This window comes from Globicephala melas, chromosome 4 (genome assembly GCF_963455315.2).
Source record: "Globicephala melas chromosome 4, mGloMel1.2, whole genome shotgun sequence".
NCBI classification, from domain to species: Eukaryota; Metazoa; Chordata; class Mammalia; order Artiodactyla; family Delphinidae; genus Globicephala; species Globicephala melas.
The window spans coordinates 60,219,759-60,238,524 of record NC_083317.1 but is presented as its reverse complement, the minus strand read 5'-3'; the positions used below and the strand labels follow the sequence as shown (position 1 = coordinate 60,238,524).

General features: G+C 45.6%; 1 protein-coding gene across 1 annotated transcript; it reads right to left on the bottom strand.

The window, feature by feature from the left end:
• Positions 1 to 3,104: 3,104 nt before the first annotated feature.
• TIGIT (T cell immunoreceptor with Ig and ITIM domains) lies at positions 3,105 to 18,424 on the bottom strand. The gene is made up of 4 exons (XM_060297569.1): positions 18,361 to 18,424; positions 16,970 to 17,299; positions 14,492 to 14,598; positions 3,105 to 3,393 (listed from the first exon to the last, which is right to left on the bottom strand). Exons 1-4 carry the CDS (start codon positions 18,422 to 18,424, stop codon positions 3,145 to 3,147), a joined length of 750 nt encoding a protein of 249 aa, XP_060153552.1. The 3' UTR covers positions 3,105 to 3,144.
• Positions 18,425 to 18,766: the final 342 nt, after the last annotated feature.

Here is an 18,766-nt window from a genome sequence, read left to right as displayed (position 1 = left end):
CAACAACAAAATTCTCTCAAGCATCAAAGTATATAATTCTGACTTCCAGAAAACTCAGGCTCTTACATGCATAAGGCTCTCCTGGGCCTCTGGGCAGGTGTGCTCGGAGTGGATGTGGGAGATTACTGCAGTTTTGCAGGCCTAGAAAGAACCAGAAGATGGAACAAAACACTCACACTTCACAGCTGGCAGCTACAGCCATGCTGCTGACTCCCTCCTTTGGTGGGGTTTGGTGAGCCCACCAGAACGCTGCCATTCATGTGCAGCACACACAGCCACCCTGCCTGTCCAGCCCAGCACTGATGGAATCTGTATAAACCTGAGTCCGTGATGGTTCATTTCCAGGGGACCGCAGGCTGAGAAGGAGCAAGTCATGAAATAAAATTGCATGGGAAGGTTCTAGCCACTCATGAAGATCATCTACCTCAAAGCTCCATGACTCATAATCTCTCTTATTTGTTCAGTATAATTCTTTGGGTTACAGATCAGACTCTATATGCCCAGGCTTAGAATGTGGAGTAATAAGGGGTAGGGAGTCAGTAAATGTATTTTTCTTCGAACTCACATTTATTGATTCATTTATTCTCCCTTCCCCCTATCATGGAATCTAAGAGGGGATCCAGGAGAGTTTAGGAGCTCTTCCTGTCTACACTTAGTGGTCTCCCACCTCAATCTCTCCTGTGATCCTTCCTTATACTTCTCAAAAGACATAATAAGAGGGAAAAGACTCCTCAAGCCCTGTGTTGAATGAGAGAGAGACAGAGCCCACCAGTCAGTGATAGACACCCTCCCCCGGTACCACCTTGGCTGGGTTTAGAGTCTACAGCTGCGTGGTCTAACACAAATACAATGGGAGCCACATAGGCAACTTTAGATTTTCCAGTAGCCACATTAAGAAAGTAAAAAGAAACAGGTGAAATTAATTTTAATAATATATTTTATTTAACACAATATATACAAAATATAATTTCAACATGTAATCAATATTTTTTCAATTACTCATGTGACAGTTTACATTCTTATTATTCACACTAAGTCTTCAAAATCTGGCATGTATTTTCTACTTCTAGCACAGCTCATCTCAATAGGACTAACCACATCCCACGTGAGAGCCACATGTGGAAAGTGGCTGCCGTACTGGACAGGCATGTCTCCAGGAATCTGGCTTTTAGGGGATTGTCTTCTCAGGTCTCCAAGGAAAATCTGGTTCAATGAATTTCACTTTCAAATTTATTTTCCGTCTAATTCAATCTCATTTTAGTAACCTGTCCCATTTACAACATCTATGGGCTCCTTTGTATTTTTAGCACCATCCAAACGGCATCTGTAAATGTTTCCCTGTTACCATAATCAGGTTAAATAACACCCAACTGTCAGTCCAGCCTCAGCCCAATGTCCTTTTCCAAATCAAACCACCACTCCCTTTTTGTCATGATATGTTAGCTCATTTGTGAACTGTGAATTGTCTTCTACTCCCAACCAATCTGCACTAGTTTTGCAATAAAAATGCTGTGAACTGCCATGGCAAATAACAGCATTTTTACAGGTATCATCTTTCTTCCAAAGGACTTGGCACTCTGGACAGATTTCAGCTCATGGCTCCTGACTACATACTTGTTGGTAGAGAACTGAGAAAAATCAAAATCAAAATGCAAGGAGGAGTAGCAGTTGAATTGTCTCCTCACTCAATCAGCCTAATTCTCAGGAAGCAGGGCAATGTTCCATTTTAACCATTGGTAAAGGACAGTCTTGCTTCACATTTTCTCTCAGTTCCTGTGCCCATGAAAGAAAATCAGTCTCCTATAAACCCAACCTCCCTCATTCTTCTAAGAGAGGTGGTGGGAGGATAAAGCCTGAAGGCCCGCTAAACAGAAATGAGCAGCTCAGATGCCACTCTAACCCCAGCACAAAGAGCTCAGGGTGTGAATTTAAGGGTTCCAGGCAGCTAGTTTGAGGTGCTCATTTTTTAAAACTTCCATCACCCTCCTTTGTTTTCCTGTGAAGAGCCCCTATTTTAAAATCCAGATTTTCCTTTCGGTGGGAAACAGATTCTTTCTTCAAAGGCTCAATGGCAGATTGATAGAGAAGAGGTGGATCTCGGCCCAAGGGCTGAACTACAGCTCCTGCAGTAGACACACACCATTTCTGTGGGCTTCCCCAACGCACGTGACTGGAAGAGCCTACAATCCTCTATATCAGGTCATCACTAGCTTCTGCGTACATCAAGCAAAAGGAGATTTGAAAGTCTGCCCAGAGAATAGAATGTGAAGTCTTGCTGGCTCCCTTGATGCCAGGGTCTTCCATGTGGGACTTTCAGCTCCCAACTTTAGAATCTATGAATTCCCTGGACAAAAATCCTGCTCTCCCAGCCCAGCCTCACTGTTCCCTACATCCTCTCAGGCCACTTCCCCACAAATGAGCTCATCCTGACCATCTCACCCTCACCTGACATGTCTTCCCAAAGGCCTGTGTCTTGGACCCTTATCTCCTCACTACTTTTTAATGTAAATGTTGTCTCCCCACTGAACTGTAAGTTCTCAAAGGGCTGGGACCCGAGTCAACGGTTTAGTCATCCTCCAATCTCCGCATACAAGCTGGTAGCATGCCTTAGTCCTAAAACGCCTTGGGTGTGTGAACGTTGACGCAGACGACAGTGGCAAATGAGACGAGGTGCCTCTGCAGTCACCCCACCCCCGAAATCCACCACAGAATCCTGTAGCCCTGAACCCTGCCCAATGCTTTTAGGGGGAATGCAGATCGCAGCCACAGGATCTGTTCCAAATGTCAGATTCGAAACCAGGTCAAGTGTTTGTTTGGTTTTCTAACTTTGCATTGGTAATCAAGATACAGGTTCCTCCCCGGGATCTGCCAAGATGGAACAGAAGGGAAGGGTACAGGGAATGCAGACACGGAGGAGGATGACATACATTCACTCAACCGAACACACCCGCACACACGCGTGTGCAGACGTCCACATGCATACACACACACACACACACACACACACACACACACACACACACACACACACACACACACACACACACACACACACACACACACACACCGTGACGGGCAGACGCCAATACGTCCATCTGTGATAGCACAGGCAGGACTGTGTCTCCCAGAGGATGCCCCCGGGAGCTAGCCCTCCTCGGCGGGGAAGCTGAAGCTCGCGAGGCTTCTGTAACTCAAGACGTTGAAGTAGTCGTGCGGCTCGGGCTCTGCGCGGTCCTCTCCCGGCTGCTCCCTGCAGAGGCCGGCGTCCGCACGCACACAGCTGCCCGGGGAGGACGGGACGCCGGGCCTCCACTCCTCCTGTTCAGACAGCCTCCTCCCGAGGCCACCTTCCGCAGAACGGATTCTGAGAGATTTCTTCCAAAAACAAAAAAACTACAAAGTGAGTATGTGGGGATGTCATTTAAAAGTTACTCCCCAAATGATCCATAGTTATAATGATCTCTTCCTTTCTTACACACACACACACACACACACACACACACAAGTTGTGTTCTTATCCACAGCAGTTCCTTAACCCTTAATTTCTCAGCCTCTTCACCGTAGACTTCAGCACTAACCGCGCCCCGGAAAGGCTCCGGGCTACATGCGCACGGCGGCCCACGCGCTCCTGCCTGTTTGCTGAGCCTGGGCAGGCGGCTTCCAGTCCCAGCTCTCTCTTACTCCTTCTCGCTGCCTCTGACGCCGCTGACCGCTTCGTCTTTGAGATGTTCTCCTTCCCTGGGCCCCGTGCCATCACTCTCTCCGCTTCTCCTCCTCCGCGGCCAGGCCTGCTCTTCTTGCCGCCGACACTTCAGCTCCCCAAGTAAAGAAGTTCCTCGGGGTTTCGGTCTCTGCTTTCTCGCGCCCTGTACTCTCTCTTCCTCTGTGCAGCACACTCGACACTTCATCCTTATGTACATCTGCAACCACCCTCTGTCCTCTAGGGATCCCCAGATCCCTTTCCAAACCAGCCCAGGCTTCCCCCCTGAGCTCCAGACCCACCCTGTGACTCCACCCACAGCAAGCCCATACGCCACATGTAGTTTCGCTTTACGCCCCACAGCAGACTGTGTGTGATGCCCCCCCAAAATGCCTTTTGCGATATGGCCACACTCACTTTTCCAGCTTCATTTGCTGCAGTGCTTCCCCAACCAACAGCCCAACTCCCGGTATAGGGCCTGGATGCCAGAGAGGCACCGTTGATTGAGAAAATACTATGAGCACCAAGCGGGCTAGCTTCTTTGTCATCTCAGCACAACCCTATCGACGTTTCTACTTGTGAGTGAGCCGATAGGTTCAGACAGGTGAAGTCCCAGTTCTGACTTGGGTTTGTGGGATTCCAGACGATGCTCTTCTTAGCCAAGCTGCCTCTCATCTTGCAGTGTCTCGAATGCCATGCACTGTTTCCTGCCTCTCCTCCCACTGTCCATTCACCACAGTTCCCTGCAAAGCTGTCTGCTCACTCCTCCAGACCCGGTTCTACAGCACGTTGTCCAAGAAGACGCCTCTGATCTTCCGGGAGAGCAACATCCTTCCTGTGTGTTCCACTACGGTCCCGGGGGGTTCTCTGTTGTAACATTCATTGCTGCCTGGAATTTGTTTACCCTTCTGTCTCTTCAGGCCCCAAACTGTGAGCTCCCCTGAGGGGAGGATCTGTGCTGTATTCCTCTTGGTAACCTCGGAGTTCATAACAGATGCTCAGTATAGGTCTTAGGACTGAAAGGCACACAAACACACACAAACTCACTCTCTCTCTCTCTCTTTCCTTGCTCGCTTCCCCCCACCTGGCCCCAAATCTAAATAAACGGGATCTTCCACATCAAAATATGGACTCATGGTCAGACAAGTACATTTACACTTATGAGACAAGACGATAGACCGTGAAACCTGTCTGGGAAAATCAAGGATGTGAAATCAGCCATCACGTCCATATGACAGCATCGTAGGTGAGGGTTGTGCTTCACAGGCAAGAAAATCAGAGCAGCAGGCACAGGCGGGATGGCAGGAGAAACGCCTGATGGTGTGCAATGCAAAGGTGACATCCTCTCGGCCTCCGTGGATACTGCTCTAAAGCCGGTCACCTAGCCCCACTGGAGGTCCAAATGACAGACTCACAAAGAGCCACCACACACAGGCTTGGAAAATAACAACAAACACAAACCAAATTGCATTCTGCCCACCCCACTGCTTCCAGGACAGGAAACAGCACCATCCTCATTGGCTAGTGTCAAGCTCTGCAGGACATAAGTAGACGCAGAGAGGCTGAGCGGGAGGGTGGGCAGCATGGATGGGCGCCTTGAACACGTATCGGAAGGTACAGGTGCGGCCTCACTGCGGGCCCTGAGGAGCTGGGGCCCACGGACTGTTTCTTTCATTGCTTTTCAGTAGAAGTGGTTGCGCCTTACTGTAGGTGTGAAGGAAAGGGTTGTTATCGTAGGTCAAGCTGATTCTTGGCTTCAAGGAAGTCCTACATCCCTTGATGCAACCCTATCCATTTAAAAAATACAGATACCCGATTCTTTCTCAGAGAGCTGATTGTGGCTTTTTGTGTTGGTGTGTTCTCGTTCCCATTCTTAGACTGCCTACCCTTGCCTTTGAATCTTAGGACTATTTTGTCTTCCAAAAATCCTCTGGGAAATGTAAATATGCCTGAGCCGGGTCTCTCAGCTGTTCTGTTTTCATTCCATCCTGCATAGGGAACCCTGTCATTGTAATCAGTGTAAAAAACAAGTCTGGAATTAAGGCATTGATGTTGTTCTAAAAGACCAAACGAAGCTATGACGATAGCAACTGTGGAGATTTGCAGGACAAATGTTATCCTCTTGGAGAACGTGAGAACAGACAGTTGGCAGTCACTGTCCTGCAGCTGGACACACCCATCTCTCCTTGCCCTCACAGAAGTTCCCCTGGGTGCACTTTTCCCAATAGTAGCTTAGCAAATAACATTCATTCATTTAGTCAAATCAATCTATGCAATATAACTAATTTATTGAGCACCAGGTATCATGAGGTGCTACAGTAAATAAATTTTATAATAATTATAAGAACTTAAGAAATAATGGTTATTCATACATGCCAGGAAAAATGCCAGGGGCCTTATGTGAATTATATGACTCGAGTTTTTCTACAACCCTAACAGGGCAATACCATAATTGTTCCCATTTTACAGATGAAGAAGGTGAGGGTCAGCAAAGTTAGGTGGCCCAGCTACTCAAGTGGTAGAGCCAGGATCCAAGCCCTAGGTCTGTCTGATTCCAAACGCCAAACTCCTAAATAATTCAACCTACTGGCTCTCAGGGTCTGTAGGGAATACTGTTGGTGCCCTGCTCAGATCGCCTCACCACCTGACCAGTGCCTCCTTTCCCCAGACACTGGGAATCTAGGCTATGAGTGGCTCACAGCTGCCCCTTCTCTGGAGAATTGCTCTTGGACCTTTCCTGGTGAGCAGCCAACAGTCAACAACTGGCTGAGGTGGGTTTTCAAAAGGCTGGCCCCCTCCTCAAGGTGTGACCAAATCTGCTTCAACCACATCTCCCCCCGAAACCACATCCCTTAGCCCTACCTTGCTTCCTTCACCACTCTTCATCTGAGAGCCCAGCCCAATAAGTCACTCTCACCGGAATTCCCATGCCAGGCTCCATGTCTGGGAACAAATCTAAAGAAGGCAGACTCTAGGATGGGATTGTGGAGGGGAATCCCTCACCAGCTGGATGGGAATACAGACCCCACCACTGGTGGTGAAGAGACACACCATGTGTGTGGGAAGAGACACAAAGAGACACAAAGGGAAGGGGGTTATGAACTGGTGCAACAGCTCTGACATTTGAGAAGTATAGAGCAGACAGTCCTAGTTAGGACTGTGGGATTGGGTGGCTTTTACTAAATTCTGCTGTTGGACTGAGACGAGAACATGACAGATCTACCAGCAACTGAAAGCAAAGTGTGAGAATCAAAGCTCCTCTTCCTTGGCAACATTTAAAGAAACGCTCACCTCCAACACTGAAGAGCAGGCAGAGAACCTACCTATAAGGGCGACAGAACTTCAGAGATGGCTGAATTCTAAGCCTGGGCAAGACTCCACCAAAATCAGGGTCTGGGCGGGAATGGAGGCATTTCTGTGCATTGGGAGGAGGATCTCTTGGTAGACGCACTTGGGAGCCTTGAACCACCAGCTTCTCTTGCATCATCTGGAGCTGCAGAGGTGACCCCCTTCCCCGGGATGGAAGATGGGTCCTGTCAGGACCTGCCTCCCCTCCCCTATTGGCCATTGGCCCATAATTAGCAAAAATCTCAACCTACACTAACTGAGGGAATCCTGGGTATGCTGAGGGAGGAGAGAGGTTGTAACAAAAGGAGCTAACACATACTGGTGGAACTGGGAGAGTATGTTTGGGAGTGAATCCTGAGGGGAGTGGATCAGGGCTGGGTGAGTAGAACTTAAGACTGGATGAGGGACACATCATTTGTCAATATTAGGACACATCCCATGGCTCAAGATCTAACACCCTCACAAGGCCCCGGGACACAGCTGTCAACAGAGATGCCAACGGTGCTTTGGAAAACTAGGGAAGAAAGAAACAAAATGCTCAGAGAATTGGAGATGTTATCATAGACCCATGTGAAATAGTAAGAAGCATATATTTGTCTCTACCCCCAGTTCCTGCTAATATTTGGTCTCTATTAACCCCAGTTCCTGACACAGAGCTCCCTAAACTCCTAAAATATCCTGACTGATAGGAATGTCATACACAGGGCTCTTAAATCCCTTGGAATATCCTGAGTGACAGGGGTGTCTTTTGTTCCAATGAGGCGACTTTTGCTGGGCTCCAGAATGGAGGCTGGTTACCAGAACGACCAAGCCATGATGAGAAGCTTGGAACCGCCAGCCCTACTCCCTATCCTCCAGAGAGTGGAGGGGGCTGGAAAATGAGTTAATAACCAATCATGCCTGAGCGATGAAGTCTCCATAAAAATCCCAGAAGTATGAGATTTGGAGTTGATGAATATATCTACATGCTGGGAGGGCGGCACACCCAGCACCTGGGGGAGAGAAGCACCTGTGCTCAGGACCCTTCGAGACCTCACCCTATGTATTTCCTTCATGTGGGTATTCATCTGTATCCTTTATCAAATTCTTTATTATATAATAAGCAGGTACATGTAAGTAAGTGTTCCCCTGAGTTCTGTGAGTTGTCTTAGCAAATTATCGAATCCGAGGAGAGGGTTATAGGAACCTCAATATACAGCCCGTCAGTCAAAGGTACAGGTGACAACCTGGGACTTGCAATTGGCATCTGAAGGAGGGCAGTCTTGGAGGACTGAGCCCCTAACCTGATGTTAACTCCAAGCAGATAGTGTCAGAACTGGACTGACTGTAGGACACTCAGGGGGTGTAGGAGAATTGGTCAGTGTGGCAGTAAACCCACACATCTGGTGTCAGAAGTGTTCTGTGCAGTGCTAAGAGTAGAGAAGAGGAAAAGACAGACAAACAGAGTTTTTTCCAATACAGTCTACTAAATCAGGGATTGGGAAACTAAGGCCCATGGGTCAAATCTGGGGTACCACAGACTTTTGTACTGCTCACGAGCTAAAAGTGGATTTTATATTTTTAAGTGATTGAAAAAAAATTCAAGAGAACAGTATTTTATTAAACATGAAAATTATATGAAATTCAAATTTCAGTGTTTATAAATAAAGACTTATTGAAACACAGCCGCACTCGCTCATTTACATATTGTCTGTGATGCTTTCACAGTGCAATGGCAGAGCTGAATTTTTGCAACAGAGACCGTAAGGCCCACAAAAGCTAAAAGATCCTGGCCCTTTACAAAGAAACTTCGCCAATTCCTGTACTAAGTAATTTTTTAAATCCAACAGCTGATTATGTTTCTTGGGAAGATCCAGAAGACACCCTTTTGCTGAGGTGGAAAGGAATGTGCCAGTTAGGGGAGCACCAGTGTCATTGAGGGGCTCAGAGATGTCTCTCCTCTATAGGCTGGAGCTGAAGTAGGCAATGCTTTTATAGAACTGGATCCCTGGTAGAAAGAGGGATGAGGAGATGCCAAAATAATATAGGGACAGATGGCAGCACTTAAGAAACAAGGTGGATGTAACTACTGCAATGGCAGCCAAGGAAGCCTGGCCCACAGGGATAGTAAGATGGCTAATAAAGCCCAGTGTGTTCCTAGGAGAAATATAGATGGACAGCCAACAAGGGTATTGCTTAAATGTATAATCAAAAGATCAAGGATACACGAGAGTAGACGGAAGCATGGAAAGTCAAGATTTCTTGCCCATTTCCAGGTCTATAATAGTACTGGCTTGGATACTGTCTGTTCACCCCTCAATGTCACTCTCCAACCTTCTGCACCCTCTTCTGTGCCCAGAGAAGACTGAACTATGCGTACTGAATCGGTGAGTTCCCTTGTCCTCTGGCTTGAGTTTGGGTTCAGCCAATGCAAAGCAACAATAGGAGAATGGAGGGAAAGAGTGCGAGGTGAGGGTATATATTCTCCTGGCATTCTCTCTGCAGGGTGGACTTGGACTGGCTGTGGCCTTCAATCAAAGATTACAGTACTTCTCAAAGTGGTCCCTCCACACAACTGTCTCTTTTCAGGTCCTATTCATCATCCTCCCTCCCAGGTTCCAGTAATCATCTTCTCTCCTTTCCCCTAAAGAACTAGGGTTGGTAACAACACACTCCTACACTCCCGCTTATGGTTTCCTTATATGCTTCCCAGTCCTTTGTAAATCTCCTTATTAAACTATCCTCAAACTACTCATGCTGAGAATACTATGTGTTCCCTGATGGACCTTGAATAATACAGGTATAAAATGCATTTGAGCAAAGAGAGAGAGAAGACTGGAAACTATAGCCAAAGCACATGAAAAAAACAGAGAGGAACTAGTTTAGACAGGAAGCAATGGATATGTCAAAGAGGGGGCTGATGAATAAAACATTTTAGAAGGGAGCCACAGAACTTAATAGCTACTGGACTCTCTCTTTTCACCTTTTCCCCTTTCCCTTATACAAAGATGACCAAAGTTGGTCTGGGATACTGGCCTGGAAATGAACCAGTCTTAATCCTTAACAGGAAAATGTGTTCTGCTGCTTCTAAAGAGCTTTCCATATGTCCATGCCAGAGCTGCAGAGCTCTGGTGACAGCAGAGGACATTTGTTCACCAACCACCATAACAGCTCCCTGCCCAGCTCAGAGATCAATCATCATTCTCTTCACCTCTCCCCTCTAGTCAATCACTTCTCTTTCCTTCATCTTCCCCTAGAGGTTTCATTTACTAAACCTGTCTACTGTGATAGCCAAGACATAAATGAAAATACTATAAGTCATTGACTTCCTCGATAGCACTAGCCACATCTCAGCCACTGCTGGATCCCCAGTACTCTGTTCCATGATGTCTGTTGAATGACAAGGAATAAATGGCCACATCTCTGTGAACCAGGTAGGTCAGCAATCTCAGTGTTTGTTTCATAAACCTGGAAGTGAGGGTTTGAACCATAAGACAATAGATTTTTGTAGGCAAGTTGGTGGACCAGGCAGTCATCTTCTGGTATTAGATTTTATGTAGCTTTCACCTATCACATGAGCTTTCCTACCATTTGGAGAATCTCTTTCACTTCCTCTAGACCAAATTAACAAGGTCCAACAGGTGCCTGGAGCACTGTTAGACCAGTGACTGGGGGAGACCTGGCCAATTTGTAACTCAGAGGGGAACAAGACTTTAGTTTTGCTACCAAAATACCTTTTCCCATCCTCACTCCAATCTGTTCTCAGTAAAATAAGGTTAGAGTGAGTGTTCCTGGGCTCTCTTCATTTGTAGATCTGACTGAAGACAGAACATGTGTCAAATGGAACGTGTTATTTTTACATCAGTACCCTAGTTATTGATGGTAGGTTACAGAAAGCAAACTGAGTTTATCTACACAGAAAACTAAGAGAATTTAAGATGTAAGATATTAGACTAAGTGTTCAAGATGAGTTACTGGTAATAGACATGAGTGTGCACAGAAGTGTAACTCCGTAAGCAGAATTAACACTAGGAAAATATATACAATTTTTTTATCCTAGGCAGGGATATAGAATTAAGGCTGTTTAAAACGCAAAATACCATGAGGTCTAAGTGGAGGAACATTACAATAGCACTTTCTTATTAAGCAATTCTAGTTTGTGTAATTCATCTCAACTCTGAGGCCTGGAGAGGGAAGTAGCTCTTGGTCTTCAGAGGAGTGACAAGAGTAAAATAGTAAAATAGATGTTAAGTAAGAAAAAGAGAAAGTCAAAGGATGGTCCATTTCTGAGAGAGGGAGAAAAGGAAAAAGACGACAAGAGCTCACAATAAGCAAGCAAGATGGAACCAGAGCCTAAGAACACACATCTGTCCACATCCCTCCCTCTCTGGGACTGGCAGTGACCTGGCCACATTCAGGCTAAATGGCTGTTCAGGAATCAGGTACAGAGGGGCTAGAACTTGAGTTGGGGGTCTTGACCCAATATAGCCAAAGGTACAGAGTGGGTGGACTGGGTAAATATGTTCTGCTTGTAAAAGTCAGCCTTTGAGTGCAGATATGAAATACAACATAAGAAATAGGAGTTCTGCTTCTGGTAGAACAATGATTGCCTATGTTGCTTTGAACCAACCTTTCCAGGGAGAATAGCTAGAAAAACTGAACAAAATATTATAAACATCTATCTGTATTAATCAGAAATCTATCCAATCAGTGAGAAATTTGTGGTCTGGGGAGCAAGATCCAGGAGTAGGAAGCCCAGAGAGATGAGATGAGCATTGTGGGGTTGGGAAGGGTATGGATTTTCTCCTAGAGAAATTGCCTGAAAGTCATGGCTGAGAGGCAAATTAGCTACATAGAATTTCTAGCTGGAGGGACAAAATTTAGAGTTCAGAGGCCACCGAGGAAGGAAGACTCTGGCAAACACTACAGGCTTTGAGCTGGGACCCCAAAGGACTGCACTCTACAAGTAAGGACGTAGCAGAAATTAAATCCAGCTTTAAATCCTCTCACTACTGATTTAATTAAGGTGATGGGAATGCTACTGCCTGAAGATTAGTTACCTGATGGAAGCAGAAAGGAATCTTCTTTAGAGGAAGATGATATTATCTACAGCATCAAATTATGGTCACAGGTTTTCATGTAGAAATACAGCATTCAATGAAAAGTAAATAGTCAGAAAGGTAAGATAGGTCCAAAAAACAAGCAAAAAGAGAGAATATTAAAAGACCCATAGAGAACCCAATTAATAGGAGTATCAGGCACAGATTTCAGAATAACTATGATTAACATTTTCAAAGAATTAAAAACAAGATTGGGAATTTTGGCAGACTTTAAACTATCCAAACAAAGAACAAAATAGAAATCCTGGATGTGAAAAATATGATAATGGAAATTAAGAACTTAAGGGATGAGTTTAACAGAAGAGTAGGTCCATCAAAGAAGAGACTTAGTAAACTGGAAGGCATGTCCAAAGAAAACATTTGATGAGACAAGTAGATGGAAAATACAGAAAAGAGGGTAAGAGATGTTGGAAAAAGTGAAAATGTTGAAAATACCACATGATTAGAATTCCATAAGGAGAGGAAAACAAGGACAACGAAGTAATACATGAAGAAATAATAGCCAAGAATGATATAAAACTGACAAAAGATATCAAGCTACAAATTCAAAAAGCACTCCAAACCCCAAAGAGAATAAATACAAAGATGACTATATCCAATTATATCACCATATAATTGCTGAAAACCAAAGAGAAAGAAAATTTCTAAAGAACCAGAAAAAAAAAAAAACATTATCTTCCAAGGAGCACAAATAAGATTCTCATGTAATTTCTGAACAGAAATATGAGCATCCAGAGACAATGGGGCAATACTTTCCACATGTTGAAAGAAAACAGCTGCCAACATAGAATTCTATACCCAGCAAAACAAATATATCACTTTTAAATTAAGGAAAAATTAAGATATTTTCAGATGAACAAAAAGCAAGATAATTCATCACTAGCATGCCTGCCCACAAGGAAATGCTAAGGATATCCTTTGAGCAGAAGGAAAACTATCCTAGTTATAAGATAGAACATGCAGGAAGAAGTGAAGAGCAACAGAAAGGGTAAATCTAAATGAATATTGGCTCATAAGACAATAAATCATTTCCTTGGAGTTTAAAATAGAGAAATCCATGACAATAATAGCAGTAAGTTGGGGAAGTAGGTAAAGAGTTAATGTGTTCTAAGGTTCTTGCAAAATCCAAGAAATGATGAAAGTACTAATACATATTAGACTTTAATAAATCAGGGATCTATTTTGTAATCTCTAGTGTAACCACTAAAAGAAAAGAAAAATGCATAACTACTAAATAGATCTTTTTAATAATAAAAAGTACTTAATTCAAAAGGCAGCAAGAAAGACTGGGGAAAAAAACAGGCAAAACAAATATGAAGAAAATAAAGTGGTAACTGTAAACCCACAGGTATCAGGAATAACAGCACCAGGTACCAGTCCAGAGAGAGCAAAGCAAGGCTGCAGAGTTGAGTTGTTAACGGAGGGGAACCAGAGTTGGAGGGAAAGTGAGTCAGGCACTAGGGAAGAGGATTTGAAACAAGGTGGAAAACAGTGCTGGGAATCACAGGCCTGTGTTCCCCGAAGTGTTTGTTTAGTAACTTAAGGCAACCTGGGATGGCTTAAAAGACCCAACAGGGTAGACAAAACAGGAGTGGGAATTCTTGCCTCTTCTAATCACTAACTACCAGTTACGACACAAGGATGTGGATATATTTCTTCATTGTTTACAAAGCTTTCACGTGCAATATGCCACCTGTTCATCACAACCCTGTGATACAGAGCGAGCAGAATCATAATCCCCACTTTATATATGAAGAAACAGAGACTTGGAAGATGAAACAGCATCCCTATCATCACACACTCAGTGCTGAGATTAGAAACTTCCAGTTCCCCATCCAATACTCTTTCAGCCACGTGACCCCTTAAGCAAGAGTAACAGAGGATTTACAACCTACTCATCTTGCCATGTACCTTTTACCCCTAAATTTTTGGAGTGTTGATTTCTCATTCTGCGGAAGTGCTAGATAGCCCAGCACTACTGAAGAGTTGTTAAAATTAAAGGAGCTAATGTTCAAAAACTGCTGGCACAGAGTAGATGCCCAAGACGCATCAAAATCACAGTGGCTAAATCAAACTCTCAGAGGAGTGGCTTAAGGGACAAGCAGGAGCCAGGAATTGTAGGCCACAGCAAGATGGGGAGGATACGGATCCAAACTTTCAGGAGCTCCCAGACAAGGGAAGGGACAGCAAAAGAGCATAAACAATGCCACTGAAAGGCAGAGCAAGGACTGTGAAGAAGGCACAATGAACAGTGGGAGAGATCACTTCTAGACAGGCGACAGGAAAGGACCAGGATGGCAGAGACGGGATGCCCAGGACTGAGATATGCAGCCAGAGTCATTACCTTTCTGGCCAGTGTGAGCACCACAATGACTGCTGTGCCGATGACTGCCAGCACTGTGGCCATGGCTCCAAGCAGTGGGATCTGGAACCCAGCGCTGTGCTCAGCCACTAGAAGAGGACAAAACAAAGGTGAGTGGGCAGAGGCCGGAAGCAAAGGGCAACCATTACAAGGGAAGCCTCAGCGTCAGGGCACGGGCACGGGAATTGGCCAGGCCTTTCTCTAACCACAGGACTGGCGTCTTCAAGTCCATCTCTTTGGACAGCAGAGCATCTGCCAGGCCCGTCATGAAATCAATGCCTGATCTCTCAAGGGGTGTACCCCACACACTTGACACCAGCGCAGACCATTTTAACAATCCTTTCTCTTTTTGACAAAATCAATTTCAGTCATAATCTTGAAGGGAAACAAATAACATCCAGAAAAAAACCGGAAGGTGATTATTTTCTTTATTAAACTTCATATTTATAATCATACTAGTATAAAAAAGGTTTAATTAAAAATTAAAAGAACAGGGACTTCCCTGGTGGTCCAGTGGGTAAGACTCTGCGCTCCTAATGCAGAGGTCCCGGGTTTGACCCCTGGTCGGGAAACTAGATCCCACGTGCATGCCACAACTAAGAGTCTGCATGCTGCAACTAAGAAGCCCACGTGCTGCAACTAAGACCAAGCACAGCCAAAATAAATAAATAAATACATATGAAAAAAAAAATTGAAAGAACGTTAAAGTACAAAGAAGTAAAAAAGCATATAACCTTTCACCTTAAGCCTATAACACTTACTCCAACTCGGCTGTGAGACCCTGGAGGGAGTAAGGTTCCGGAGCTTTATCCTTTGCTGTTTTGCCAGCACCTGGCACCTAACAGGTGCTTAATAAATACTCATGACATGAATTAAAGCATGAATAAGTGAAGTTCTATGAAGATGTAAAATGTAAATGCAAGGAGGAAAAGCTAAGAAGAGAGTTTTGAAAAGATGAGTGATGCTTGACCCAAGGAGAGTGTGAGGGAAACAGGACTATTGTCAGGATGTGTGCTGGACTATAAGTGGAAGGGTTTCCAGGCTGCCTCATCCCATCCCCACCTCCTTCCCAGGAACTTGGGCAGAACCCGAGTGTCCAGGGCATTCTTGAAAGGAGAAGGGTGTAGCAGAGGCCGGGCCGCTCTTCCTCCTAACAAAGGGCTTAGATTGCCAGGAGGATGGCTAAAGCATGTAATCACTTAGGGCAAGGGCGGCACCCCCAGTACCCACGAGGTACCAGTAGCTGGGGGGGAGCCCAAATTCCCCCGAATGTATTCTTCCTGCTCTGAGGACTCAGTCTCCTGCCTTGGCCACAGGTAGGGAAAGAGGACTGATGGAGACCGAAGTTGGAGAGGGTCAGAGGGGCTGCAGAGGGCTCTCCACAGAACCAGAAAAGGATGGGGGCTCTTCCCCACGTGCTGCATTGGCCTATGCCAGGGGCCCTCAAGAAGTAGCACTCGAGAAGAAACTTTAAAATAACCTTTCATCTTCGCAGTTTACACATATTTTGCTAACTCAAACAATCTCCAACACCACTGATGTCAGCAAATGGCAGTTCCGAGAGTGTAGTTGAGTGGAACCAGAACACCTGTGTTGAAATTGGCTGTACCGCTCTGAGCAACAGACAGCCAACCCTCAGCCTCCACCTCCACCCAACAGTCAGATGGGGATCGGGGGATCGTTTCATACTTATGTTCATGCTTACTTACATACTTAATTCATGCTTGTCATGTTCCAGGGACTGTTCTAAGGGCATTTTTTTTTTAGTAAGTAATTCAATCCTACGTTAGCTCCTCAGGAGGTCTTACATCTTCTCCTCATTTCACAGACGGGAAAAACAAGGCACAGAGAAGACCAATAATCTTGTCTGAGGTCAACAGCAACGCCAGGATTTGGACCCAGGCTGCCTGAGCCCATCAGGACTCTGCTATCCTGTCCCTCAGCCATGATAACAACCCTTTCCCACCCTCCAGAGAACTGGTTTAAGTGTCCAGGTGGATAATGAAAGTGAAAGCGTTTTGGAAACTATGAAGTGCCACAGAAATGTAAATTATTGTACATTTACACTTAGCACTGAGCTCTAATCCTTTATAAACCTAGTGGCTAATTCTAATCTGCACGATCGATGCTAAACTAATTAATGAGATCCCTTCTCACAAGACCTGAACCACTGGTCTTCCGAACAAATATACGTAAGAGGTGCTTTCACCCGAACAGTGGTTCTCAACCCTGGCTGCCCATTCAAAGCATCGGGCTGCTTTTAGAACCTAGCACAACCTGCTCCGCCCCTCTGACTGAACTGGTCCGGGATGGGGTACCAGCATCAGTACCATTCAAAAGCTCCCAGGTGATCTGAACGTGAACCAGGGTTGGAAGGCCCCGCTCTGCAGTATCGGGCAGGAATGCGTTTTCTACCCTAGAGGATGACGGTCACCAGCCACCCTGCTCCAGAGAGCATACCTGAGCTTTGTAGGACTTCCAGAAAGACTGTCCCTTTGTAAATGCCATCAGGGTAGGTGTGATAGATGCAGATGTACTCTCCTGTGTCGTTCCTGGTCAGGGACTGGAGGGTGAGGCCCAGGTTGGGGCCTGGGACCATTCGCTCCGTGAAGGCTGGGTCGATGTACCACCCCAGGCTGGCATGATGAATGGCCAGGACGTGGTCCTGCTGTTTCCAGTTGACCTGGGTCACTTTGGCAGTAGTGGAGGAGAGGTGACATTGTAAGGTGACAGAGCCACCTTCCTCTGCAGAAATGTTCCCCGTTGTTACTATTCTGCCTGTCACAGCTCCTAGGGAAGGGGAAAAAAAGCATGCACTTTTAGCAGCTGGCCTTGAACCTTCCCGTAGAAATTCCGAGGCGGCTTTAGGCCAGAATTGATTTTTGCAATGACAGTCTCTCCAGTCTGCCCTGTCATTCCCCCATACAGACTGTAATTACTACACAACGTAGCACTTCACCCTCTTAGGATATTCTGTGGGAATATACCTTCCTGATGAACTCATTGACTATTTCCACACACTTATCTTGTCTCCCTACCTAGAATATAAGCCCTTGTCAGCCATCGCTTCTGCTTGATTGTATCTTCCAGCAGCCAGTTCTGTGTTGGACACATTATCCTTTGAAACAAAACCTGGCTCTTTTGGTTGACAACCATTTGGGGTGCCCGGAAAATTTTTCAGGAAAGTCACGACATCCAAAGGAAAGGAGGCTTGGAGAGCAACTCTGCTTCTCCAGGCAAAGCCACCATCCTCGACACTGACCTCCACCCCGGCTCCAGACGGTTCAGAAAGCAACAGGGAAACAAAATTATACTACGGTTTTTAAATATTTCTGCCCCCTTCAGAAATATTTGCTTATGTTATTTAATATAGAAGGAAATAGATTTAACGTAAATTAAATCTCTAATAGTAGGATCTCTGGAATCTGTGACGAAGACATTTTTTAATCCACAGGAAACATGTTGAGTTGGCCAAAAAGTTCGTGTGGGTTTTTCCATTACGGAAATACAATGTTTTTCTAGAAGTTTCCGCAAGGAGAGAAAAAGGAGGATGGCGCAGGAGTGAACTTCTCTCAGCAAACTCATCACCCCTCCTCCTTAGTCCCTTTCTGTCCTCCTGCTTCCTTCCTTGGTTCAGCCATTCTGGCACCCCCCCCATCCCCAAGTCCTTCAACTGCCGCCTAGTACAGAACTGTATCTCCTTCTCAGAGAGACAGCCGTTTCTCAACGAGGGGACACAGGGCTCTGAAAGCTGTGTTTCCTTCCCTCAGATGGATAAGACAATGGCTCCAGCCTTCCCCTTCCTCCGCCCGCTCTCCCTCCCCTTCCAGTCCCAGGCTAGACTTCAGTACCTGAGGCAGGGAGGCGAGCCTGCCTCAGCCCCTGGGCCCAGAGCAGTAGGAGACACCACTGCATGCTTCTGCCCAGGGGGCCGACAGGAAGGAGCTGCGGCCTCTTCTGCCAGCGAAACTGGCCGACTGCTGATGGCAGGGTGAAACTAAGCCTCTGAGGAAGAGAAGGTCTCGGAAAAACCAACTTCAGCAAAAACAACGTCGAAGGTAAAACTCACGACAAGTGCACAAACTGCACAGGGTGAGCCACAAGAAAGACCATGAAGGAAACACATTTAAAAATAAACAAAAATGTGGTTAGAGGTACACTGGTCTTTGGATTACTATTAGTCAACCTGTTGTTTTTAAGTTCTGTCTCAATGCACTTTTTGTTTAAATTAGCCTTTATCTAACGAGCTCAAGCACA